Here is a 27942-nt window from a genome sequence, read left to right on the forward strand (position 1 = left end):
ATGTGACACATCCTCTATGCTGAAGCTTGACAGTAATACTTGTGTGGTTGGCTTGATGGTGCTTGATAAAATCATGAGAATGGAGGAGTAAGGTGCTTAGGCAATGCTTAAGTTAATCTCATGCCTTCCCAGCAAGCCAAGCAGCACGCTAAGGAGCTATTCCCAAAAGAGGAAGGAAAAGATGCGGTTCAAGATGGGAAGCGTCCTGCTGTCTCTTCTTTTCTGGTACAAAGGTACGCACTTTGCCTCCTGAGAGGCACTTTCAGATGTCCCTCTTTGCATTTCTTGTTTCATCCATGCTTCTTTCTTCTGCCAGGGGCTGTAGGGTACAGAACAAGCTCTTCTTTACATTCTCATGGAAGCATAATAATTTGGGGAAAGGCAAAATTGTGGAGGAGATTTGTAATTTATGTACATGAGTGAGCAGCGTTCTTACAGCTCTATGAATATTCAGTAGTAAAACTGTTTCACAAAATAATTGCAGTGTAAAAAAATTGCCATATAATTTGTCAAAATATGAATTTGCAAAGAAAATTGTAGTGCAGCTGAGCCAGTGTGTAAATAATAATGCTGATTTGAAAAATGAGGTACAGTATAACATGAAAGACTGGTCCTTCATTAATCAAAACCTGATCATTTTCTCTAGCAGCAACACATTGCTGATCAAGACCTTCCTTTTTTTAAAGGCTCTTTCAGGTATTTTGGCCTGGAAAAGACAACCAAAAGCACTTTAGGAACAAAAAAAATCATAAATCAAGAAAATGGGAAAAGTATTTATCAGTTTTGAGGCTTTGTCAAATTTACTTCTCAGAAAAGTAGCAATGAAAGCAGGTAAGCAGCATCTATAGGAGGCCAGAAAATTCAGGGTCACGATCTCCTTCCATTTTAAGTAACCCAGCTGGGGAACGAGGAGATAAATTTTCTGGGTTGTGTTTGAACTTCTGGCTTCATTAAAGCCAAAGGCGAAGATACTATTATCTTAAACAAGGCTGGGGTTGTTCTCGCTAAGTGCTGGGCAATATCTACGTTTTGTGTATATAGAGTGTGTGATTACTACATTAATGTGTGAATAGGGTATGATCTGTCAGAGTGTGGGACAGATTCATCAGACAGTCCAGCTTTTCCCTCATGGAAGTTGAATACTCAGTGTTTGGCTTTGTCTAGGTTTTTTCATCCTTCTCTCTTTCCATTGAATACCTTGGTCTACCAAATTTCACGGATAGGAAAGTTTTCCTCAACTAGCCATGCCTTCACTTCACCCTGTTATGCTTGGCTGTACCTTGTTTTGTCTAATTAATAGGTCTTCCTTTTAATCTTCGGGCAAATATTTGTTCATTCTCCTCATACCTTATCTCTCCACTCTCCTTTGTTTCACATGGGAAGGTTACTGGTGCCTGAGCTTCTTGGAAGGCTGTTTTTATCCGGAGTCCAGAATTTTTTTTTCCCAATGGGTGGCATAACTGCAATTAGCCCTTGGAATGAGTTCATACCTTGCTCTGAATCCCAGACACAGCTTGCTTTTAATAGACACCCACACATCAGGATATTTTTGGAGAGCCTGCAGTGAAATATTACTTGCAGGATCACTTTCCATGCATCACTCCCTCAGAATTTGATTTATTTTCTTAATTTACTGGTTTTGTTAATTTACACTTTTCCTCTGCTTCACGATCTAAATATCCTCTTCCGGATAAAGAGCAAGCAGCGACCCTTTGCCCAGGTCCCCCTCACACTCCTGCCTCGCCCACCACAGGGAAGGTGCTGCCAGGCCAGTCCTCTGAGCCATGTGCCCTGATGCCAGTGATAAGCTCCTTAGCTTATTTTCTCTGGCAGAGCAAGTGGCTTAGAGGAGCACCCCCAGCCCCCACGCCTTGGCTGGGCTTGTGTTTGCTGGGGACACCACCGCAGCAGCAGTAGCATATGGTGCAGCAGGCAGGCTCCTGCGTCAAGAGCCACAGCAGCTGCTGGGCCCCCTCCATATGGTGAGGGGGAGCACCCCGAGCCCTGGATTGACATGGATATGCTTTTAGCACATTGAATGTGACATGCCTGTGCTGCATTACTCTATCCATGCTCACTACACACTGGGGAATAAGCACATCTCAGCAGTTTAAAGAGTGGATTTCTTTTTTTCTCTCTCTGTTTTTTGGAGCTTTGGGAAAAAAAAACACCACAACAACAAAAACCCAAAATCAAAGGCCCAAACCCTCCTTTGGATCATTGTAAATAACATCTTTAGTGCCACCCTTTGGCATAATTGATACATCTAATGAAATTACTATGCAGGTAATGTTCTGCATAGCTCTAAGCAGGAAGGAACAACATATCAATAAGATCAGAAATTGCCAAAAGTTTTCAGAGGAACACTTTGGGAAAAAAGATATACGTCTCTTAAGAAGAAAAAGGGAAAGGTTGATTTTTTTCAAATTATGTACTTTTTTTCAAATATTTTCACAACTTCAAAAATTGTGTGGAAACATTATGAAGACAGCAGGCATAAAAGAGAAATTAATATAAATTAATAGGTATAATTGTCATTATTTAAATATGGGGTTTATCACTTCTAGATAAATACCAGTAAATATTAAGTAAGACACAATTCGAATGAATGAAAATGCAAACCAAATAAGAGTAATTAAAATAAAGAAAATTAAATGGAAATGAAAAATAATAAAATCATGAACAATACTCACAAAATGAATGAGGAAAACAGCAGCTGTGTTACAGCATGAGAAAGGAGCTTAACATGAAGTATGAGCTCTCTCCCCTTTGCAGACTGGTGCTGGTGCTGGTCCTCTGGCCTTCAGTCTCTGGCCCTGACAGTGCCTGTCAGTGATCAACAGAGACCAGTCCTCACAGGCTGATGTGTGCCAGGGCAGTGGTGCCCTCCTGGGGAGTGCCAGGGCCAGAATATCATCATCTACAAGGGAAACAGGCTGAGCATTTGGGCCAATGTGGCTTTAGGTGTTGGGAGCCCCTGGCTGAACACCCTGCTTTCACCAGGCTAGCCTGGCTTCCAAGATCTTTTGGTGGACACAGACCTGCATGTGCCCTGGGGGTCTCTGCCTGCCAACATAGCTCCCAAGGACCATTTACAGCCTGCACTTTTTAGAAATAAAGGCACTGTTTGCACGACATGGTCCCATGGAGCCTGCTTAGCATGGCCACGGAAAAAGCCCTCGGGGAAAAACAGCAAAAGCAACCATGAAGTGACTGACTGAGGGGGCTATATCTGCTGAGGGGACCTGGGGACTGGTCATGGCTGCAGCAGGGGTCCCTGGGACCATCGCCACTGGTGCAGGGGCAAGGAGAGATGGGGAAAATGCCACATGTGACGGTGGCCTGGGATGCAGCAGGTTCTCCAAATGCACCTTGCTGCCGAGGCTGGTGCAGCCTGATGTGAGTCACCTCCCTTGCCTGGCACGATTTCCAGGGTTGGGATGTAAAAATAGCATAGCTTAATAATATAGCAACCCACAAACTGGCACCCCTATAGGCACAGAGGTGCCACAATGCTTTTTTCAGTGTCTTGACCCTCTGTGTTGCTTACAGACCACCTCACCTAACTCTGTTCCTGAGGGTCTCTAATGTGGTGCTCAAGGAAAACAGGGACTTGCAGTGGTGTGCCTTTCAGTAAATGTGATAAAACCAGTGCTATTCATTCCAGTCACCTCTTTTCATTTCTGTGACAGCTCCAGTCACATTTTTCTGCTTTTAAAGCTGTTTTCCTTTCTCCTGCCCCATGGCCCGCATGTGCATAAGGGAAGCAGGTGACTGGCTATGCACCACACTGGGAAAGCACTGCATCACAGGGGGAGTGCTCTCCACTGAGAGAAAAGGAGAGAAAATAATTTTGCTTGTCTCCCTGAGCTCTGTTAAACTGCTAAGTTTCTTGCAGAAATGAGGGGCAAAATTAACTAATATTCAGCTGAAGCTTCTAGACCACCTAAATTGTAAAGTCAATAAATAAAGTCATTAACATTTTTCACATATTTTGCCTGCAATTACCAAGTTTATGTGAACTTATTCTAGTAAATTGAGTGACTGACATTTATTCTGTGTTATATTTTATTTCCTTGGCTTATTTTATAATGTGCTTTCTCATGCTTGTACATCTGCCATTAATTCTAGCCACATTAAAAAAAAAGATGGCTAGCTGTCGTGGCTTGATGGTCAGGATATTCAATATGATTTCTCAGAGCTGACCTTATTGAAATGTGCTCAGCCTTTGGCGGTGTTACTTCTGCCCATATTTACCTTCCTCCTTTCTTTCTGTTGTTTAACCGTGCAATAACCACAAACTTTCTGAGACACTCAGTCACCTGTTCCTGTCATTAAAATGCCAGCAGCTGAGTTTACTTGCTACTGCTTGCTATTTCCTTTCCCCACCTAGCCCCAAGTTGCAACTGCTGCTTCGTCATACTTCCACCTTGGGAAATCTGTGTTCCCTCCATCCCAGGACTGCCTCTGCTAGCTCTTTCCCTTGTCCCTCAAACCTGGTCCAGTCTCTGGAGTATCTCTCCCCTCCATCCTGGTCAGCAGCAGGTGCTGAGTGCAGCCATGCCAGGGCCCGTGCTCCAGCCCAGCTCCACCATGACGGGTGTTTTGACACAAAATCACCCCCTGCTGCTTGCCCAAGCCCCAGTCCCCAAATCCTGTGCTACGGGGTGGCATTTGTGCACGGTGCTGCGTGGGACATGCTGTGCTGCAGGGTGGGACAGGACAGGAAAGGCACATGCCTTATCTCCCAGCCTCTCACAAACATGCACAGATAATAATTTATTTCACTGAACTGTTGGTTTGCTGAATGTCCCAGGGGGCTGTAAATAGGGCTCTTAATGGTTTGGGTTTGGGTTGGGTCTTTTTTCAGTCCTGTACTTTTAAAACAACAGCCCCCGGAAGCTATGCAGGACTTATGACTCTCCCATGAATTGCAGCAATTCGTTCTGTCTGACCTACAATTACCAATTATCTTTGTAACCTTCCTTGAAGGCAAACACACTCACTATAAAAGCATGCTGGCCATCACATTTTTAGATTATTGGCAGCCAGCTTTCCTCTTCATTTCCTTTGTAGGACAGGGCCCGTCACAGTTGTAAACACACCAATATATCAATTACTACTTTTTTCTGGCCGACTGCAGGCAAGGGCATCTTTTCCTCTCTTTTCCTCTCCCGACACCAGAGGTTATCAGGCTGTGCTGCCCAGGCAGGGCCCTTGGCCCATCTGATGCTATACCTACCCCAAGGCAAGGCTGCTGCTCCCCTGTGCCGCAGGCTGTGGCTGTGGGTGGTGGGATGGGAGCCAGCCCTTAGCAGTTAACCTCTTCTAGCTCAAAAAGGCAAAGCTGACCTCCTATTTGAGATGTTTGAACCAGTGAGCCATGTGGCAAGGGATGGAGGCCCCCAGCCCAGCAGAGACAACCAGAGGGGCTGCACGCCGGTGCCCCTGCCCTGGCACTGTCTTTGCACCACTGCATGTCGCAGGGCTGACTCAGTAACACATGGCATTGAAAAAAGGGCTTTTGTGCTTGAAATTCACAGATTTGTAGTGATGTCTCCTGGCAGACGAGCCTAAAAACCCTAAAAGCTGCTCTCATAGTTCAGGAGCAGGCATTACTGTCTGGGTGCAGCCACCCAAGCAATGCTGGGGTGACCTGGGTAGGGGGATTTATTCCTGATGGTTGAGTTTGTGTTACCATACACCCACTGACCTGAAAGGTATTACTTTTATTCCTGCTGTTTCACTCACAGCCACTGAATTTTCAGCTGCATGTGTCAATGACATGCCAAATTTTGACCTTGGCTTTCATGTACGCAGGCAGGGACGCTGAAGAGCTCAGTCTGGACCCAAAGCAATACCCTACATCAGCCTGGTAATTCACATCCCCTTTCCCCACCACAAGCACACATTGTGCAAGAGTAAGCTTCACCACAACACAGTCTTCCTTATGCTGGACAAATGGACCCGACGCACATATAGTCAAATACTTTATTGCTATGCAAAGTATATTAATTTGCTAGTTTGTTTACCAGGTTTTCTCTGTAGCCCCTAAAGGTACCTTTGGGTGCTTCAGGGGAGCAAGTTTTTAGGCAAAGGGGTGCAAGCACCTTGGCTTTCACCTCTGCATGGCCCCACTTACTTGTGAGGACATTGCCAGGCCAAAGTGCATTTTACCACCGTAAAGAAAATAGACAACACCCCACAAAAGTTTTTTCCACAAAAATTTGTCTTCTAAAGACAAAAATAAAGAGGTTAAGACACACCTAGTGAATGCACATCTCTAAATGAAACTTGAATGCCTACAGACTGAAGGAGCTGAGCCTGCAACCCTGCAAGCTCAGACCTGCTCAGTGATTGCTGGGCAGCGGGGACCCATGGTGGGCTGCCCTGGGTGGGGAGCTGGGCTCCCAAATCCCAGGGTAATGAATCTAGCCCTTGCAGCTGGTGCTCCCAGAGCAGGGCGCCTGTCCTGCTGGGAAAAGCCACTGTGCCGTGGGATGAAGGGGCAGGAGAGGTGTCTGCCAGCCTGGCTCCCATGCCACTGCTGCTCCATCATCATCATCAAACAAAGCATCAAGCAGGCAGGAGAGGTACTACATTGCTTTTATTGGCATAGATGATATAGATTTGATTGGTGATAAAGTCTTGGTTTGTATTATATTGATCTGACAACAGACAGTGTTGACTAGAACCACTTTCACACCCGTTTCAGTCGACCTGCTTTGCCCCGTGTGGCACAGCATGGAGGTGGCAATGTACTACGTGGCCTTGGGCTTGTACCTCCACCTTGGTTTTCTCGTTGCACAATGGAGTCACAGGGTTTGGCTGTGTAACATCTATTCGGGGAATTGTGGAGCTTGGTGTTGTGCATGGCCCCCAGCATACACTTTCCAAGATCCCAGATCCAGAGACTTGCATCCATGCTTTCCTCCTCAGCTTGATGAGGTCTGGGTGCCCCCTGCCTCCCTCTTGGCCCTGACTAAAAGCCACATCTTTTATTGTAGACTGTTTACTTCTGCCAGGGCTGATGCCTTGGGTTAATGTGGTACGTTCCTGATGCCAGAAATGCTGCACTGGGACACTGAAGTAAAAAAGACCATCTCTGCATTAAAGAAAGGAATTTAAAAAAAAGTCTTTATAATTTTGTTCTTTTCTGGGGTCTTTCTTTCAGACTGTTGATACATTAAGGCTCAGTGTCACACCCAAGGAGCGGTTGGATTTCAGTAATAAACAGAGCTTTGTATATAGTTTATATTTCAACTGATTATAATTGCACAGTGTTTGTGAGTCTTTTGAGATGAAACTTGCTATAGAAATGTGAGATGTAAATTCCCAGCATTAGTTGGAGCTTCCTAGGCTCAGCAAAGTGGCAGTGTATGAATGAATAAATCATAACTAGATTTCAGTGAATAATTCAGAGTCTAATTCATTTGGTGAAAATATACTATTTTTATATTCACAAAACCTCTTTTTGGAGATGGTAGGTTTCTCGGCTTCTGTACACAAGTTCTTACCTGCTCAATAACTTGGTCCTTAGTGGTTTGCATATTCCCTGCTGGCACTGAAAACATGATGTTTGACATTTGCCTTGTGTTGATGAGTTACCAGAGGTCATGGACTATTTTTAAAATATTATTTTATATTCATAGTTGTGTGGGCACTATTCTGCCAGTCCAGATGCTATGAATGTCGTCTGCTTTGGACTTCACTGCAAAGTGGGAAAGCCCTTTCATCAAGGAAAGGGCTCATAAAAAAGCTATTGCTCAGTGACAAGCAGGTGACAAAACAAGTCAGATGTTACAAAAGTAGTCGCTCTTCCTCTACAGCCACAACCGGTTTTCTCTAAGAAAGAAAAAAACCAAAGGGAGTCTTGTATGTAAGATAGATTGGGAAGTCCTAGTTAAATTTTGTTTTCCTCCATGTGGTCCAGAGAGATTGATCTCAGACCAGGCACCTCACAGGATGTCCCATCTCCTTTGAAGGCACTGGGGATTTGCAGTGGCACCAGGATGGGATTTCACCCTTGGGGTTCATCAGCTCACATTTTAAGGGCAAGATGGGAAAGGGAAACCATGGGGCAGGAAGACAGCAAAAAAGGCATAGGGGCAAAATCAGCTGTATTAGCAGAGGCTGAGGGGGCTGGCATGGGTTTCTCCTCAAAATGTTTCAGACATATCTGATCAGAAAGAGAAGATGCCAAAGTCATCAAAAAGAACACGCAGTGGAGTAGTAGCACTGACATGGGCACACGCAGTTCCCTGTTCCTGCCCACATCCTCTCACTTCCCCCAGCAATCAGCTTGGGGAAACATGGTAGATTCCGCCAGTCCTTCCTTGATTTATTTGTCCCCAGCTCAGAAGAAAATGTTCATTGCATTTCCTGATGTTTGCTTGCAGCATCTTCGTTTCTGACATCTCTCTCTTTCTTCTTCCCTCCATGCCCGCTGACACAGCTGCGATGGCCCTCTCCCCAGGAGAGGTAAGTCTCTCCAGCTGGTTTGGCTGCCAGGTAAATGCTGGGGGTCCAGCACTGCCTGGCTTCAGTGACTCAGAGCAGAAGGAAGGATGGCACCTGGCCCTCCAAGCCTAGGACATGTGCTCTGACCTCTGAATCTAAGGGAGAGTCATCCCACGTTTCATGCCAGGCTGCCACACAGAAAGGGGCTCAGAGAAGGTGCAGCAGCCCAGGAAGACACAAATGTTTTGAGTTTCAGGACACAGATTAAGCCTCATGCCACTATTGTTGATGACTATGTTCATTTATTACTGTTTTTTTACCTTCCCTTTAGGATGAGAGACTGGACCTGTGGCACAGCAAGGCGTGCAAATGCGATTGCCAAGGAGGTCCTAACTCGGTGTGGTCCAGTGGGACTAACAGCTTAGAGTGCATGCCAGGTAATGGGCCAGTGTGCTTTTAGCCATGTTTGTCTGGTGGTCTTCAGCAGCTTCCCCCATTGCACCCCGCATGCAGAGGTGGCACATTATGGCAGTACTTGTTCCAGACCCAGCTGCCGGAGCTGGGCCGGTGGGAGGTGGCAGGGTAACCCTGCACCATCAGGCAGAGGGGCAGCCGCAGTGGGGGCTGTGCCTGGGCCTTGGGAGGGCACCCAGGATGGCCGGTACTGGTGGCTGCTTGACTGCCCCGTCCCCACAGCCCTCGGCACTGATGGTCCCAGAAACTGCGTGGGGCAGCTACTGCTGAGTGCAGGATTTGCTGTAGGAAACTTTTTGTACCACCTAGGCTCGTTGTCCCTTGCTATAGTTTAGCCTGTGACATCTTCACTCTCCAGCGGTCAAGGAAAACAGTTTGTTCTTTCTTTGCAGCATATTTTTAAACAGTAAAAGACCACAATTTCTCTAGGCTGCCCCTGCCCATCTACTTTCAGCCATTCCTCACAGATCATGTTTGATAGGTTTCTGATCAAGCTCTTTCGTCATGATTCTCTGCAACTGCCACATTGTCCCTGATGTGTTACCCCAGCAAGGCCTTATCGGTGCCCAGCTGATCCTCGGGTTTAGCTCAAGTGTCCCACAGAAGCTGCATTCCTGTGCAGGCCTCTGTCATGCAGATGTTCAGAGGTGTTCACCCCCTCTGGAGCTGAGTGCCAAAAATGGTACCAGCTCCATGCCTGCTAGCAACCACCTCTTCCCAGCTCCTGTAAGAGGCTATGCAACAACTTGAGGGGAGTTTTGCTGCCCCTGGGTTCCCCAGGTGAGATACATGGAGGAAACTGTCCCTGCAGTGCTCAGCATTTGGCACGGCTACCCTGAAGGAGGAGGGGGTTTAATGAATCACCCTGGAAGAACTCGGAGTGGAAGCCAGGACAGACTAGGAGGCAAATAAAAAAGTGTATTGACCAGAAGACACGACACCATTGGCAGAGCTTGCAGGCATACGCAAACAGAAACAAGAGGGGAAAATCCCAGGTGTTTCTATCCCACACTTGTGTTGGACCTGCAGATTTCCCTCCCACAGTGTGAGGGAGCTGAGAAGCAGCAGAGGCTTTCCAGTCATCCTTGCCAGGCCATCTGCTTCCCCTGAGCTCTCCCTCTGTGCAGTCTGCTCCTGTGGAGGCCAAGTCCACCTGGGGCTCAGCCAGCTTAAGCATTGCCCACAGGCTTCTTCCCTGCCCAAAGAAGCTGCAAGGAGAGGATTCATTTGCTCTGCATGGATGGTGTCTTTCCCCCAGGGTGGAGCAGCCCCAAACATCCCCAGTAAAAGGACTGTGGCTTCTCAGGCTCTGTCCTTCCAGTTTCTGCAGCTGAGATCTCCACAGGGCTGCCTGCTGGGGCAAGTATGAAAAGGAAGAGAGCATTTGCTGGAGACAGCCCCTGTGATGCAGAGGAATTGCTTATAGGAGCTCCAGAGATGACACTTTATATCTCTTGTTGTGGGGGTTTCCTCCAGTCTCTTATGAAAGAAACCCATATGCGTGACCCCAAACACGAGTCTGAGCTGGCGTGGCCCAGCTCAAGCTCACCACTCCCTTTCAAAGGGCTGGCCACCACAACTCTTTTTTGTCACAGCATCATCATGAAGCCCACCTGTGATGGCCAGGGCCCTGCAGTGCTTTCATCCTTGCCTGGGTCTCTCTCCATTTGGAAGGTGCCCCTCTGCACCTGCACACCCTCTACCTGTAACTATCCCTTTGCGTGAAACTGCAGTAAAGCATATTTTGGGCAATCAGAGGTTAACACACACTCCAGGTCACCATATAGGATCCCCCTGCTTTCTGACATGTGCAAGGAGTGGCATCGGCATGCTCACACACGCCGCAGAGCCTTATGGCAATGCTGAATTGCAGCTGGTCCAGCAGATATCCCTAACCAGCTGCTTGGGAAGTTCTCACCATGATTCCGTACTGGCACCTAGAGCTGGCATGCCAGTCTGGTCCTACTGCATGTTTTCTTGCTGTTTAACCTTAACAGTGTACAATTCTCTATCTGAAGCCTTGCTGCAGCCTGGTACCACTCTGCTGTCACTTGTACCAAGGAAACACAGAATCACAATGTGGTTTGGGTTGGAAGGGACCCTTGAAGATCATCTAGTCTAACTCCCCTGCCATGGGACATCTTTCACTAGACCATGTTGCTCAAAGTCCCATCCAACCTGACCTTGAATGCTTCCAATAATGGGGCATCTACAACTTCTCTGGGCAACCTGTTCCAGTGGCTTATCATCCACATCATAAAAAAATTCTTCCTTATGTCCAGTCTAAACCTACCCTCTTTCCATTTAAAACCATTGCCCCTTGAAGGGCAGGGAAGGAAAGGAGATGTGGCAGGTTTGGTTGATCTGTCCATGGCTGAGGGATGTGTGTGAGAGGAGCAGCGCTAGGTTTCCCGGCTAGGTGTGTGGGGTGCTCTCACACATCAGCATGACGTAGCTAAGTAATGAATGCATCTTCCTTGACTAATGAAGGCTGTTCTCCTGAATAATGAATGTTCTCACTGTATCTCCCAGCTGTCTCTCTCCCCAGGCAGGGGGGCTTTGCGCTCTCCTCGCCCAGCCCAGCCATGGCGATGTGGCCCAGCATCCCCGCTACCTGGGGGTGGTATGCTGAGCAGGCATGCTGAGGTGTTGCTGAGCTGTCTCTGGCATGGCCGGAGGGGAGCAACTGGCCTTGCAGCTGCTGCAGAAGTTTACTCCAGGTCAGCAGTAACAGTGTTAAATGGCTTAGCCGGTTTGGCCGGCTGGGCACCAGGCATCTATTTGCTGGTCCCTGTGTGTGGTGCAGCCAGACGTGCCAGAAGGTGACCCGCTAATTGCATTACCATAGTGTGGTCTGTGGATTAGTGTTGCTAAAAGTAAAGTTGCGTGGTGTTGGAGATAAGCCTGCCCAGTAGTAAACACGTGGGACCACCCCAGCCCAGCCGCTCTCTTGCACAAGGGAAGCAAAGGCTTTAACGTGGTGGAAAACTGTGATGTTTCCATGCCTGGAGGAAGGCAGGACAGCAGTTATGTGTTTCCATGGGGAAAAACATGTTAATGAGGTACCAGCTGAGCAAGATATGTTAATGAGATATCGATGCATATGATATCGACCTAGTGGAACTTGCTAATGAGACATTGACTGCGTGGCTGCAGTGCTGGGGCGTTGCACCAGGGAGACCGTGGTCATGCCAGGCCCTGGGCACCCACTGATGCTTCCCACATGTGAGTCGTTTTTAACATGAGGCACCACACTGGTCAGTCAGACATGGTTAAGGTGAGGAAACATCCTACCCACAAGTGAAGCTGCACAGAGCTTCACTTGCTCCTTTATTGCCAAAACCCATGAGACTATGCTAAACTGGAAAACATGACAGAGCTACCCTTGGGGCCACCACATCTGCTTCACAGGCTGCAAAATTAGAAAGTGCTGCCCTTGATACAGGTGTTTGCCCAGGCAATCACCATGTGATGCTTGTGAGTGCCTTCTTCATGTGTAGCTAGATACGTAGTGATAACCTGATGCCACAAAAAATGATCGTAACAAAAAAAACCCCAGAACTAGGGCCAGGTAAGGCACAGTCATGGCAGCATCACTGAAGGCTTGCCTTCCAGAGCACTGTGTGGTGACCCACCACAGAAAGTTTAATGATGAATAAATGTTTCTGGCCCACGTGGTTTCACAGCCAGCGGGAATCTTGCTGAGCTTCTCGCTATTGCAGAAGACAGCTGCGGGGTCAGGTTTGATAGCCTGAAGATCTGAAAGCAAACACTCTGATGGACATCCCTGAGCCTTTGGCAGGGCCAAGCATTACACCGCACTGGCACCAGAGTGCCCGCAGGTTTTCCACAAGGCAAGACCATCTCCTGATGCAAAGATAGCAGAAAATGCAGAACATCTGAGGGTGCTTGTGGAGGGATGATCAGAGCAGGCTCAGCTATTTTGCTGTGCAGGCATGGCTGTAAATCAAGACAGTGAATGGAGGAGCAGAAGAAGATAAAGCCCAGCAAGAAAAACTGTGCCAGACATTTCTCAAGGACCGGGCAGAAGCTGACAGCCTGGAGGCTAGGTCCAGTTTGATGGATCCAGTCTGGCCCTGCTTCCACATGCTTGCAAGAAGGAGGTTTGGACTGCAACATCTGAATAAAACCTTTCTCCAAAAAGCTGCAGGCAGCACAGGTTTAGTAAGTTTGAGACAGAGAGAAGAGTTAGAAATTCTCACAAGAGAAGAGTTAGACATGAAGACTCCATGGCCCCTGGAGAGCAAATACTTCAGGGGTTCTGGTCTGGGTTTAAGAGCATCCCCAGTAACCTGGCCAGGGAGGAGAGGGAGCAGTGAAACCACAGAGGGTGTTGACAAGTGTGCAAACACACCCAGGAAACAAAGCCACTCATGTCCCTTAAGGTATTTTTTCTCTTCTTCTGCAGAGTGCCCCTACCACAAGCCCCTGGGCTTTGAGTCTGGTGCTGTCACACCCGACCAGATAAGCTGCTCCAACCCGGAGCAGTACACGGGCTGGTACTCCTCCTGGACAGCCAACAAGGCCCGCCTCAACGGCCAAGGCTTCGGGTGAGTCCAAAAATGCCTCCCCGAGGAGCCCTGTGGGCAGGCAGGTGGGGGGGCCAGGGACCCCTGGCAGCGTGGGGGCAGGAGGGTCTGCCTGGAAGGGCAGTGGCAGAGGACATAGCAGAGCTGGTGGTGTCCCCCCAGGTGTGCATGGCTCTCCAAGTACCAGGACAATGGGCAGTGGCTGCAGATTGACCTGAAGGAGGTGAAGGTGATCTCGGGGATCCTCACGCAAGGGCGCTGTGACGCTGATGAGTGGATGACCAAGTACAGTATGCAGTACCGCACTGATGAAAACCTCAACTGGGTTTACTACAAAGACCAAACTGGGAACAACCGGGTTGGTGGACTTTGCACTTTGACCACTGGTGGAGGGGTGGTCTGTTTGGTGACATGAACACATCAGGTCTTGGTGTGGGGGGTGCCCCAAGAGGGGGGTCCTGTGAGAGCAGCAGGGTGGATGGGGCCCGGTGCTCATGCCACATCTGGGGGCAGCATCCCCCCTGTGGAAAGAGCAAGTGCCATGCTGACCAGCTGCAGAAGGACAAAATACATTTTTTATGTTTCCTAATGATGATAATGGAGTATGGATTAAGCTTGGAGGCATTAGCTGGCATCACACGGGAGGCAGCACCTCCATGATAAAACCCCTTCCTAGCTGTGGCCACACAACGCCAGCCACGCCTGGGCACTGCGGAACGGGGGCTCCTTCTTTTGCCTAAGTCCAGGGCTAGTGCACAACGATGATGCAGAAAAACCCAAGACAAAATCTGCAACCAGTGAAGTCACAAACAGTGAACTGTTCTCATGCTGCACTTAGTGGTGGGTTTGAAGCAAAAAATTGCACTGGGGAGACCTTACAGTCCCTGTGCAGCCCAGCTGAGCTGGGGGCTGCCACAGCTGCTGCCTCCCAGGCGTCCTCAGTGTCCATCTGTGGGGATGGCCCTGTCCCAGCATGGGAGGTTCTGGTGTCTTTACTGAAGTAACTGGTTCCTGCAGCCCTGGGGAGATGCTGAGCTTTCCCCAAAACACAGGTCATGGCAGCAGGAGATGTGGCAGCATGGCCGTGGAAATGGCAGCATGGTGGAAAGGGCCCCCAAATACATTCTTTGTCTATATTGGTGTGTCTGGGAGCCCAGCTCATGAACTGCAAACAGTCAAGGTCAACCACGCTCACTCTGGATGTGTGGTACCCTGGTGTGAGAGGGCAAGTAGGAGAGAATAGGGTGAGATTAAGTCTAGCCTAATCAGAAGTAGTGCAGGAATGATGCAGGGGAAGTGACTTACTCAGAAAAACCCAGTCAATGTGACAAAAATTGTCTACATCTGGCTACTTTTAAAGTCTTCTATTTTGGGGGTGGAGGCAAGAGAGCCTCCTCTCTGCTCTGCACAGGCACCCCAAACTCATGGGGCAGGATTTCCAGCCCCCCTAACCACCTGACCACACCTCTCCCCACAGGTTTTCTACGGCAACTCAGACCGCTCGTCCTCAGTGCAGAACCTGCTGCGGCCACCCATTGTGGCCCGCTACATCCGCCTCATCCCACTGGGCTGGCACGTGCGCATCGCCATCCGCATGGAGCTCCTCGAGTGCCTGGGCAAGTGTGTCTGAGCACCATCTCCTGGGATAGATGCGTAGGTGTCCACCTGTGCAGCCGCCCTGCCTGACCGTTGATGCCGGCTGTGGCTGCATTCCCACGGTGTAAATGCCCAGCCCGCAGAGGGACGGGCCGTCTTGAATAAAATGTTGCTTCACACCATGCCTGGTGATAAAGCTAAGCCCTGCGGTAAAGCCGTCGAGTGTTTATGGGGCACGCATCGGGGAAGGTGGGAGGAATCGTGGCTGTGGCTTTGATCCCATGAGATGTGCTTCTGGCCCTGGGTGTTAGGTTGGGGAAATCACCATCATGGAATGCCGTGAAGCTGAAGCAAATGCAGAAGGGGTCCAAAGGCAGGGCCTGGATTCCCTCAGGGAGGACAGGTCTGTGCTTGATTATTTGTCCCTGAACCTGGGCACCCCCCACCACCCCACCAGGACCAGCGAGCGTTCTCATGCCGAGCAGACCTCTTACCCTGCTTTTCCTCATGCTCCTACTGCTGGTCTCTGCCATCCTTGGGACAGGGTTTTGGGCCAAATCTGGTCTGTTCCAGTACCAGGAGCCCTGCCTGCCTCTCACACTCTCAAAACACCTCCTGGCCTGAGCAGCTGTGGCTGTTTTTGGGACAGGCATTGGTCCCTTGCACACTGGATGGCCAACCCCCCTCCCATACACTCTCTGGTTTTGCACAGACATGTCCCGAGGAGCACAGGGTGCTTTACTCCGTGTGGGTGTTTGGGCACAGGAACAGGAACTCACTCTCATCAACTGACTTGATCTCCATGGCCCGATCCCCAGCGCTGCTGAGTGCCTGAGTAATGTGGGGCAAGTGGAGGCTCTGGTGATGCACCCCAGGGTGACAGCCAGGGTGCTACAGCTCATGTCCCTGCCTCTGCCTGGGAGCCAATGCTCAGCATGCCCCAGGTGGGCACTGCAGCCCCCACACCTCCCATGTGAGAGGGTTGCGGGGGGCTCTGGGGCAGCAGCCACTATTTGGCTTTCCACACATTTGTGGCACAAACCTGGCAAGGCACTGGAAGCCTTTTCCCTGTTTTTTAACAATCCATGCATCCGTCGCAAAGAGTCACGGCACTGGCATCTGAACTGCCTCAGTGAAGAGCAGAGAGGCATGAAGACAACGGCACCACGGCAGGCCATCGGCCTCATGCCCTCTCCTTATCCCTATGGGCAGAGAGGCAAATGCTCGGTGTGCAGGACAGGAGTTAAGATGTGACTAAACCCAAATGAGATGTGACCAAAACCATGAGAAAAGTCTTTGGATGTCTGTGCAATTTTTCACATTTTTTTCATTCTTGAGGGCAGATGTCTCTGCCACATTTTTTCTTGTATATAGAGACAAATAACAGCTGTCAGGAAAATAAGCTGTTCTGGCGAGTCTGAAACCTTCTGCTTCACTATACAAACAATGTGAAGTCTACAGAGATGTAGAAAAGACCAGTCCCCATGAGGTCACCATCACTCCCTTGCTTCCCCTGCACCCCCCAAATGAGTTTTGCCTATCCACAAATGGGTCTAAGGACACATTTTCTTAGTAGAAAATGGGTGAATTTCCATGGTTCTCTAATGGTAATCAATTAAGGCAAGCTCTGCTGAGTAGGTCCACTGAGCTTGAGGCAAGTCCTCCATGCAGCCAAGCTGTGGGACCAGCGTGGGGTAAGAGCCTCCCTGGAGGCGCTGCACGTACAACAACAGGGGGACAAGAGCTCTCTACCAGCCACCACAGCTCCTGAGTTAGTAACAGCAACGCTGAAAGCTGAAGCGTTTCCAGGCCCTGGACACAGTTGCCATCCCATTAACACACTGCTCTCCTTCCCTAAAAGTAGCACGAGCAGCTCTGCTCCATGTCCTGGCGGATGGTGACTAGAGGGGAGGAGGCTTGGTGCTGTTGTTTTGTTGCATGACTGAGGGGTGGTGGGGTGGGGTTGAAGGCTGAAAGGACGGACTGGGCACCAGCTGATGATTTTTTGTAGCACCCCAAAGCAGTTAAGCTTGACTGTAGCTATGCTCAAAGCCTTGGCTGTGACCGGCCTCTGAAGAGCTCCCACGCACAGCCCAGGTTTTTGCAGGTTAAGTTGTCTGGTTTTGGAAATACACCCTGTGGCAAGGGCCAAGAGCTCCTGCATAATTTGGAAGAGCTCGCAGGCTTAATCCACAGCCTGAATGGATGGACCACACACCATTATACACCAAGGCACCACACTAAATTATGTATCTTCACATGACTGATCTTATATATAGCATATAATAAAACCTTGGAGGGAGAAAACACTTGCCTAGGTAGAAGGGACCTGTGCTATCACTCTTCCAGCCTCCCAGCTTCAAAGAACTCACTAGACCCTTTTACCAGATTGAAATGTACAGTGATAAATAAGGTGGAACTAACCGGCACACAGTGCATTTCACAGTTCATTTGCTTCCTGCCTCACCCTGTCCTTTGCCTGCCGTTCAACCTCTCCAGCTTGCATGGGGAACGGACCTACTTCTGGCTTTCATCTGCGATGTCTAAATGGTTCCTGGTAAAGCAGGACTTTCTGTTACGATCCTAGCTATGCAGCTTGCTTGCTAATTGACCTTTGGAAATTCACTTAACCTCTGCCTCTTATCTAAAAAGAAGAGTGCTGAGAGGCTTAATTAATTAAGTGGTCCTAAAATGCTTTCAGAATTGCACTTGACTTCCACCTCTGCATAAATGCAGCATGTTGGAGTAACAGTGCGTCTTGAGGGTGTTATGAAAGCAGGATAGAACCAGCCAAAATACAATTACAAAAATATGAAGCTTTTTCTCATAAAGTCTAACTTTTCCTAGCATATTGCTATCCTTTTAACTTACTGGCACAGCTGCCTCCAATCACAATCACCCAGAACAGAGCCAGCGACTCAGGCTGCAGGAGATGATGCAAAGCAGTGCTAAAAGCACATTTATCTTCTCGGAGTGAAAATCCCGTGGTTCTTTACGTGGAGAGGTAGGGAGACCAATGCATGGCTCTGCAACAGTGTAAAGCACAACAGGTGTGAAATAGGAGGCAGGACCAAGAGCTGCCTTCAGCTTTGTGACCTGAAGTTTTAGTCTGGGATGCGTACAGAGAAGTGAGGGAGCTATGCTGAGAAGTCAGGCTTGCCCAGTCTAAGCTATGAGACTGCCTCAGGCCTCCAGACCAGCCACACGTTTGTAAGTCAGTAGCTCCTTTCTCTTAATTGAGTCCGTGCAGGAATTATCCCTTTACTTCAGTCTGAGAGAAGAATGCCTACACCCACCGTGCTCCCCACCCCACAGGGGACCAATGCTGACCTACGCTGGCTGGGGCTACCATGGCAAGGTGCTTGACTTCTCCTAGATGTCCACTCCATTTTCTGGAGCTCTGCAGGTGGTACAGAAAAGGGCACCGAGCGCCTGGGGTCACTACAAGGAGATCCTTGAAAGAGTAAGAGCACCATGAGGTTGTAAGCGTAAAGCCAAGTGCCCAGAGAGCTCGGCGCTCAGGGAAACTGGCATTTTAAATGCATTTCTGGGTGGGACAGCTGAAATGGTGGGCTGCTTGTCCTGGTGGAAGTTGAAGCCACTAGCTCAGGCCGGCAGTTTCCCCATTTGGGAGGCGATGGGTGCAGCTCAGTGCTAGCACCGTGGCACAACCCATCAGGAGGCTGTTTTGGAAAGATCTGAACAGGCTGCAAGTCCTGGCTTTCAGCACGTCTGCTGCTGGAGCGCAGAGGGAAAGAAGGGAGGCCAAGGTAAAGTGGTCCCTGCTCCTCTCTTTGCAATTACCCTGAAGAATGAGAGACAAGCAGAGAAATATTTAAAGTTTTTTTTAAAGCTGCACACAGTTGGTGGGTCAACACTGTTCAAAAGAGAGAACGACAGAGATTTTTGCCCTGAAAGGAAGAAGAACCCCCAATGTCTGCAATCAGATGACAGGAATGGTGGGCAACAAGAGCTCTCGGACAACAAGGTGTCCCAGAGCTGTTTTGTGCTCCTGTTGTCAGGCCTGTGGACAGATACAAACCAGCTTCTCAGATGGGGTGTTAGCCAGGACAAATTTCTTCACCGAAAGTGTTGTCAAGCATTGGAACAGGCTGCCCAGGCTGAGTCACTATCCCTGGAGGTATTTGAAAGAAGTATAGATGTGGCACTTGGGGACATGGTTTAGCTGTGGACTTGGCAGTGCCAGGTTAACGAAAGGTTATTTCCAACCTAATGATTGTACAACCTGGCAGTGACCTGTCGGGCAGAGGAGTCCTGGTGTGGTTCTGGCCCGTTCTGCTCATCCAAGGACAAGCTAACGTACGGGGAGGTGCTCTAGAGGAGACACGTCATCACTAAGGTCAGATGTTGAGCAATGCCAGTGTTCTAGTGCAAAATCTGCATTTTTATTAAAGACATATTTTGGAAGGCCCATTCAAAAATACATTGTGCTCAGTAAAAATTAACCATTTCCATGCTGTTACCACAGGATTTTTTTTTCTGTTTTAGAATATTTACAGCAACAATAGAAATTGTACAGAAGTTAAGAATGGAATACATGCCCCAAAAAAAATTGGTAAGGTGTAACAACAACATGATACAAAGGGTTCTGTACAAACACTTTACAAATGGTTTATCAACTTGCATGAAGTCATCCTTAAATATTCAACACATTTTAAAATCAATTTGTATTCCAGGATTAAAAAGGTTAACACCACATCACATCTCTTCCACAACAGAGAGCATGGCAGATTTAAAAGTTTGTGCGCTTTAGATTTCTAGTAGCTGTTAAAAAACATCAGGGAATCTTATCCATGAATTTAGAAGTTTTGAAAGCTACCTCCCTAGCCTGTTATTTTTGGAATAGTCTATACTGGCACAGATTGTGAAAGAAGATCACATCTTTCTAAACCTTGTTCTTCCTTCCTTCTCCTAAATGACATAAATTCAGAATTCAGCATTTCACAGTAGAGATCTACGCAGTCGTGGAAGTCCCTAGCAGATTAACCAGATTTTAAAATGCCTGCATAGAATTTCCAACAAAATTACAGTTTCAGGGAAGATTTTAGCTTATTCCATATAAACCAAATATATATATGTTACTTCTTTCAATTAGACATATCCTTCAGTAGTACGAGTCTAAGATGTACACTAGCAAAAAAAAAAAAAAAAAAAAGAAGAAAAGGGAAGTCGAGACAGTTACCTACACTTAGAAGTTTTACCTTGTTACTACACAGTTAAAAGCTCTGCCATTGGATTTACATGTCAAGAGTTTACACCAAGAGGTTCATATCCTATAGAGAACTCAAATAGCGGCTTCCATCTTGTGCTATGAACATGCTTTAACATTGCTAATGGAAAGCTCTACACAGCAGATACTTCACAACGCATTTCTATGCCTGTACAATTAAGATGCCACCTTGCATTTCTCAGAACGGATCCAGAGAAACAATGCCCTGTGAAAACAGAGACCTGGTGGAACGAAGAGCCTGGTAGACAGCGTGTTTTGGTGGGGGCACAATGAGGTAAAGTATCTCACCCAGATGAAATGGAAAATTAAAATTAAGAAAATCCTGAGCAAGTCTAAGGATAGCTGTTTGAATAAAACAGCAAACAGGGTGGAGTAGTAGATAAGGCCTCTAACTCCCTGATAATCTGCACTAGAGAAACAACAAAGAACAAGGCAACTGCAATATTTGAGAACCACAAGGGGAAGGGCAAGGGAAGACTGCAAAGCAGTGCAAACGATGGCATTGGGATTCTAGAGGGACAGCTCAGATGGCTTGGAGGTTTCAGAAGTGTATCAGATGAAGGCCCATCAAGATTTTATTACTTGTTTGCTAACAGTACCTAGAGAAAGCATCTTTTTAGATGTCTCTTCAAAATTTGGGAGTCAATAATAAGCTCAGAACAAACAAACCAAACCTTGACCACATTCTGCAAGAGCGAGGAGGTAGATTGACTTGCAGAGAAGACAAGAGAAGTGTAGAGTTACTCTTCATGTAAGTCAAAAATTACATGTTCAGATTCTTGGGCCACGTCTTAAGAGTCACTTTTGCCTGGCTGCATATTTTGAATTATGTTCTAAAAGAGCCTGAGAAGCGATCTAATCTGGTGGAATGAAAGCATCCAAACATAGTGGGGCTATTCCTCTCATGCATCTTCCACTCTTAAGTTTGTCAAAAGCCGACTTCTGCACTGAACAACTAGTTCTACACAAGGTAACAAATAAGCATCCAAGCAGAACTTGGAGCAAGTAAAATTCAGACCTAATCCATCAGATTTACCTACGCTGTCTCATGCAGTAGCTGTTAAGACAGTCCACCGAGAGAACAGATGACCTACCACAGCTTTTCTCTTCCCATTGAAGGAGGATCTCCTATAAAATTTGCTTTGCTTAATCTTCAAGAAATTTGCCTCAAGATTGCACAATGAGGAATCTTCAGTTTCAGTACAACAGCTGAACCAAGTGATGGGCACAAGCCTTCACTTGCCTGATGAGCCTGAGCATTGATGCACTGCTTCTGTTTGACCCTTTGAAGAAGGAGCCAACATCTAGAACTTCCAATTTGTGTTATACTAAAAGGGTTTACTCAAATTGCTCCCTTTTTAACAAAGGCCAGAAGTTAAATGGCTTTTCTCCTCATTCACTACAAACCCAGTTAATGAATGGTTAACATCATGACACCACTAGAAAGAGCTGTGTAGGGAAAGGCACCTGTTCTTAAATAGTGTCCTGATTTGAAGGTCATTTAAAAATGGTTAAATAGGGCACATCACCTTTCCAATCACCTTCTGTGACATTTCTATCTTATTTTGAATGGTGGGCCTACTCACATGAACAACAGCCCAGATGCATGGTCTATGATATAACCCCATTAACAGATGTATGATGTACGCTAGCTGGAATGGAAAAAGTAGACATTCATTGCCACCCCACAATTTGCAGTATATTTTATATGGCTATCCTTTTCATACTCTTTGTGTGACTGGGATTCAAATATTCTCCCAGCTCTACTTTGACAGTGTTCAACACATACAGAATTAATTACATGCAGATATTTTTGAAGCATGTCTCACTACGAAATCTTTGCAAGACAACAAAAAACTGAAACATGAATAAACACCCCGAACACTTGTAGAGCATGGCTCCCCTCAAAAGCGGCTGGGTTTTGCCTTAGCTAAATAGACCACAACAGTGCTGTCAGAGCTGTACGATCTGTGTTCCCATTCTTGTAAGGGAGGTCTGCAGCACTGGATTGTTAAGAATACATAGGTTTTTTCTGGGTGAGCACAGGAGTCTACTCAGCTAATAGCTACAGCAGCTTTTGAAGAAAAAAACCCAAGGTTGGTATGTAGCTTTTTACACTAGTAAGATTCATCTAGTAAGAGATCTAACTGCAATGACAAGGAATGGCTAAAGCCTATCACAGGACACTGCTTCTTGAAGAATCCCTCCAGCTTTGCTCCCAGAAACCAAGCTGGAGTAGCAGAGAGAAAGGCAACAAGCCTAAGGATGACCTGAAGGTGTCTCGTACATTTGGAAGTTTGAAGCCTGCTTTAATATCAATCTAAAAGAGCAAGTACCTATAGAGTGGTGTCAGGATGCACACACGCATTTAGGTGCCTCTGACTGAGTATCAGAAATCAAACCTTAGTATCAGTCCCAAGCCCTGTGGGATGAGGAATGTTTTAGGAAGAAGGGACTGAATCTGGGATCGCTGACTTCCTGCCAAGAACTGCCTGGCGCTCCATGCTGGTGACTTCTCAGAGGAGCAATGAATCTTGGACTGTGATAAATGGAGCAAAAAAGCATTAAATAGCTCTAAGGGACTGTTCTCTGTGGTCAGGTGTATTGAAAAAAAGATGATGTTCTAGGTTAATACATTTACATGGCAGTTTAAAAGTACAGCATAAACACATATACAATTTCAGTTAAGATGAGCTTAAGGTGCTTCTTTTTCAGTTAAAAAGAGCTCAAGAGCTATAGTAAAAACATATAAACACGTTTAGGCAGCTTGAGTTCTGCAAAATGACTATAATTAATTTCTGAAACTTAGTTGCTTTTCTATTCACATCATTAATGATGCCATAAGGCAAAACAGGTTGCCAAAGAATAAAATGCAGTTTAACTAAGATACTTTATACTAAGTAAATCTATAGAACATGTAGCACAAGACTCACAGACCAGTGAAGAGGAAAGCTCACACTTACAAAACAGTTTGCTCTGTAAATCTCCTCCCCTTTATTGAGCCAGCAAATCTCAGTCACTATAACAAGACTCTTTTGGAAGCCTCGGCAAAATTACATCAGCAATATTCTAAACGTTGGGAAGCTAGACCAGGTTAAAAACACACAATTTATCCCAGCACCAGCTGGCCGAGCCGCTGGAATTTCTTTCCAACAGAAGGAAGAAAATACTACATACATTCAATACAATTGAGTATTTGACTGAAATCTACTATGGTTTATTGAATTTGGGACGAAAATGCAGTATGAAGTAGAAACAACTTTCTGTGAATATGGGCCACCAAATATTTGAACGTTCCTTGGGTCACCCTTGAAGCTTTGCTAACTACTTTAAACAGCTATATGTACAGTCAGAGATTACCCTGATTTAACTTAATGGGTACTGAGAAAAAAAATCCTTCGGAAACATTTTTCCTTGCTAGAAATCAGAATAGCCACATACACTCCCATATCGTCACCTCCAGCATGAAGCTCTTACCAGCAAGCTAAAAGTCTGGCAGAGGCAAAAGGATACAAAACCACAAAGTACAGAAGAGTCTAGTCTGAACGCTCTCTCGGAGACATTCAAACCATGCTGCTTAGAGTCCCACTCTTGGACGTTGCTTTTGTGAGGGATTTCAGAGGCATCAGCCCATTTCAAAGCTGAACTAGCGGGACTAACCTAGTTGTGACCAACTGGTGAATCCAAAAGAGATTGCTAAAATATGCTGCTAAACTCTGGTAGTGATGACCAATAAATATCACAATGCCTTTCCTGGATGCCCACTAATCATACAAAAGACTGAATACCTTTTCATGTCTACTGTATTTATATATGCCATATATATGATATATCAACACAGTATATATCATATATAGCTAGATATCGTATAGATCTATAGAAAATCACATGCACATTTCTTGCAGGCAATTGACAAAGAAAGAATTCTTATTCTGTAATTTTTCAAATCTACTAGACTAACCTTTAGCCCTGGACAAACCTGATGTAACATCCTTATTGTATGTTTTGACAAAGATTCTCAGACTAGTGCTGCCAAATTTGCCGTTGTTTTTAGAACTTTGGTATGACTTGAGAGGAACTGAACAGCACGTCCAGTTTGCATTGTTACCCAAGTAGGAAGTTCAGCTTTTACTGCCTGGCTGCTTCTGTTAACTACATCTATGGCTAAATCATCACATTTACCTTCAGGTTAATCTCTTTTTGGAAAAGACAATGTATTTGCAAGTACAAGTGTCTTATGAGGACAGCATCTAGAAAACAAACTATGCTGCAGAGTAACGGAGTTGAACTAATGTGATTAAAAAGGAAAGATTGTATTGTTCTGACACTACAGGCCTGACTCTCCTCTTATTGCACAAAGTCTAGACTGGCATAAAACTTTTGACTCCTACTGGCTCACCATTGAGTTAGTTTACCGGTAGCAACAGAGGAGTCAGGTTGTGTATTTGCTACACTCAACATTCACCAACGTAAAGGCAGTTTTAACAATGCTGTACAGGAGACTGGAACCCAAGATCTAGTATTTTGCTGAGACTGGTAACTGAACTGTGTATGGGAATATTCGGATAGTAAGACCTAAGGAGAAGTTAAGCTGCCTGGCAACCTTCTCCCTCCATATCCAAATACCAGATTTGTAGCTTTAAATACATCCTGAAATATAATAAAAAGTGCAAGAGTAGTTTAGATTTAAATACAGTGTTTATCTTATTAGTTAACAGATTGCTAAACAAGATGTAAAATACACATACGCATAAAAGCTTATACCATGATCTGCAGTGCCATGCTATGCGTGTCAAAGTTTGGCATTTCACTTGCAACTCATGCTATGTTTCTTTGGTTTTCACCCCTGCTATGAAGTGGAAGAGCACCTGCTTTAGCTTGTAGTCATGGGGCACTTAATGTCTTCAGAAGAAACAAAAATTTGGTACTGGGGCTCTGTGCTCTTGATGCAGATGCAGAAATCCCATTAATATTACTAGGAAAGCTAAGGACACAGGGGAGAACATACCACATTTAGATTACTGCACAGTTCTGCAGTCTCTTATATTTAGCCAATACTTCCAACAAAATAGCCCATAATAAAGCTTGGAATTGAATGTTGTCTTTTGCTTGTTACCAGTAACGCCTATAATACCGGGCTCTCATAAGCTGAGCAAGATTCATACTGTTAAAGTCACGTTTATATCCACATTCAACTTCCTTTTATTAGAAGTATAATACTGCACTTTATATCACAAATGTATAAAAATATGGCAGATAGTGTCATAACAATACTTTTCTTTTAAATGAGTATATTTAAAAAACAGACAGTTATTTTCCATTTATATATATATTTATATATAGAATAAAATACTCCTGATGCAATATATAAATGTTACTGTTAGTTTTTTATAGAAACTACTGTAGCTGTTGCACTGCTTCACAATGTTTCAAACAGCTCAAAATAACTTTACATTATAACATAAAAGATATGATTATAACAGTACGATATTAGGTCATCATAAATAAATATTACAAATCCTATCAAATATGGAAGTTTAAAAAAAAAATTAAGACATACAATTTAACTTTAAACCCTTAACGGGGATACACTTCTATCACATAAACCCCACTGTTTTAACTAGGCAGCAAAAAATGTAGTAAGGACCTAGGTCTAGACATGAATGTTTTCACCCTTATAAGTGCCAATACGTACCAGAAGTCTCCCAGCTTTCAGACAGAGATGTGCACTAAGCTGGAATGTAAATGAGAGAAAATGGCAAAATGCATTTTTCTCCCTGACTGGCACACTCTGCCTGGCATCCAGCAACATTTCTGATGACTGGTAATTCATAATTCAACTTGGTTTACTGTATAATCCCTGACTCTCACTGTGGTGCCAAACAGCATAGCTCCACATGTACATATTGCACACCTTTATGAAGCTGAAAATGCAGTCTTACCATCACCAGAGCCACTACCACTCCCCTACGCTGATCTCCACCTGAATTTTCTGGAGTGCAATTACAAGGCTGTCTCTTTTAAATCATTCAGATTTGGCATTCGCGATCGGTTTGTTCGGTTGTACGTGTGCCCGTTCTGTCCGCTCTTGGAAGGCAGCTGATCGGAGTAGGGAGGCCCATCACTCGTGCTCCTGTTTACTGGGGAGACGTGCCAGGTAGGTTCCAGCTGACTTGGTATCTGCAGCGTTGGCCTGCTTTTCGGCTGAGGCTCCTGCCGCACGTTGCTGCTGCCACTGCTGGAGCTTTGACTCATGGGGTGAATTCGCACTTCAGAAAAAGAAGCTTTGGCTGGCTGACTTGGTAAGGGCTGGAAGCGAGGCTCAGCAGGGCCAGGATGATTTGAAGAGGAGAGGTGTAAGAGCTTTCGAAGAGATTTTAATGGCTGACTCTGAAAGACACACAGAAAAGCACCTGACCTTCTGCTCTCCATCATATCGGACTTCCTATAACAAAACCATCATATCCTGAACTGAACATCTTGAACTTCACAGGACTCCTTCACTTTTAATTTTTATTCATTTGGAATATTTCATTCCAAGCTATGACTACACACCTGAGAAAACGTCTTCTCACTATGATTCAATCTATTAGCTACCTGAAAAGATGGGACACTTTGTACATCAGAAAAAAAAAATTGTTACCATCTATTACTTTAACCTTGTATCCTAGGAAAATGGGGGCACAGACAATCGCATTAGCTGTCCATCTGTCACTAGTCCTGCTATTAACTTTAGAACCTCAGCCACATTTCATGAGGCACAGAAATCAGAAATATGAAGTTCCTAAAACTTTTGTGAACAGTTAGGGGATAGAGAGAGTCTTGAGTAATCATCTGCACTGAAATAAGGGCTGGCAGAACTCAGCAGTTAGGTATTTTATTTGCTGGCAGCTGGATGATAAGCTGCTCTAGTCCCTCACAGCTTCTCTAACTGGTGAGCACGTTGAAGAAAACGGAGACATGGGGTTACTGAAAAGGGTTGCAAGAGCCTGGGGAAGCCTGAGCACACAGTGGTACGAAAACAGACTCATCAAATTCCACAGCTCACAGAGCAACTTGCTTCTTTAAACACTTCAGCTGCAATGAACCCTCTTCTTCAGTTTTCAGCGCTGTAATGGCAACACAGCATGGCACTCAAGCTCCTGCCAAACCCTGTCCCCCAAGCTGGTTTTAGAACCGGAGAAAATAAAGTTGCATTACTGCGGTGCTATGCTCCAATAATATGCATCCTGCTTAAACTGCAGTCCATGCCAGCTGAGGTACAGCTGCACCGTAACGTGGTCACAACGCTCTGGTGACCACATGAAGTATCACGCTGTGCCGAGTAGCAGTACGCCTGCAGGATTCACCGATCCTTGCAGAGCTAACTGGAGCGCTTTTCTACAGCACTGCAGAGCTACCATAGACACGCACCCAAACGTTGCTTGCCTCGAATACAAAAACATAAGCAGTATTTTGAAAGGCTCGAAGACTGACACAGGGACATTTAGTCTCTCTCCTTTTCCTTGCCATTCATGGCGGGACTTTGAAAGAATTATGCAGGACTGCAGGCACATGATTTTTTATATGCAACGAGCAGGGAATGGGAAGGTTGGGAAATAGTGTCAAAAG

The 27942-nt window shown here is 46.2% G+C and overlaps 2 protein-coding genes across 4 annotated transcripts in view; one reads left to right on the forward strand and one right to left on the reverse strand.

Annotated features, from left to right (window-relative positions):
- The first annotated feature begins 94 nt into the window (after nt 1-94).
- RS1 (retinoschisin 1) lies at nt 95-15259 on the forward strand. The gene is made up of 6 exons (XM_005443074.4): nt 95-233; nt 8456-8481; nt 8792-8897; nt 13364-13505; nt 13647-13842; nt 14962-15259. The coding sequence occupies exons 1-6, from the start codon at nt 104-106 to the stop codon at nt 15112-15114; spliced, it is 753 nt and encodes a 250-aa protein (XP_005443131.4). The 5' UTR covers nt 95-103; the 3' UTR covers nt 15115-15259.
- Nucleotides 15260-19464: 4205 nt separating this feature from the next.
- The window catches only part of CDKL5 (cyclin dependent kinase like 5), a 140693-nt gene continuing 132215 nt past the window's right edge, over nt 19465-27942 (reverse strand). For all 3 annotated transcript variants that reach the window (XM_055701819.1, XM_055701818.1, XM_055701821.1), the window contains one exon: nt 19465-26721. In XM_055701819.1, coding sequence (XP_055557794.1) covers nt 26335-26721 — 387 coding nt within the window. In that variant the 3' untranslated portion in view covers nt 19465-26334. The remainder of the gene's footprint in view (nt 26722-27942) is intronic.

The sequence above is a fragment of the Falco cherrug genome, chromosome 2 (assembly GCF_023634085.1).
Source record: "Falco cherrug isolate bFalChe1 chromosome 2, bFalChe1.pri, whole genome shotgun sequence".
NCBI lineage: Eukaryota > Metazoa > Chordata > Aves > Falconiformes > Falconidae > Falco > Falco cherrug.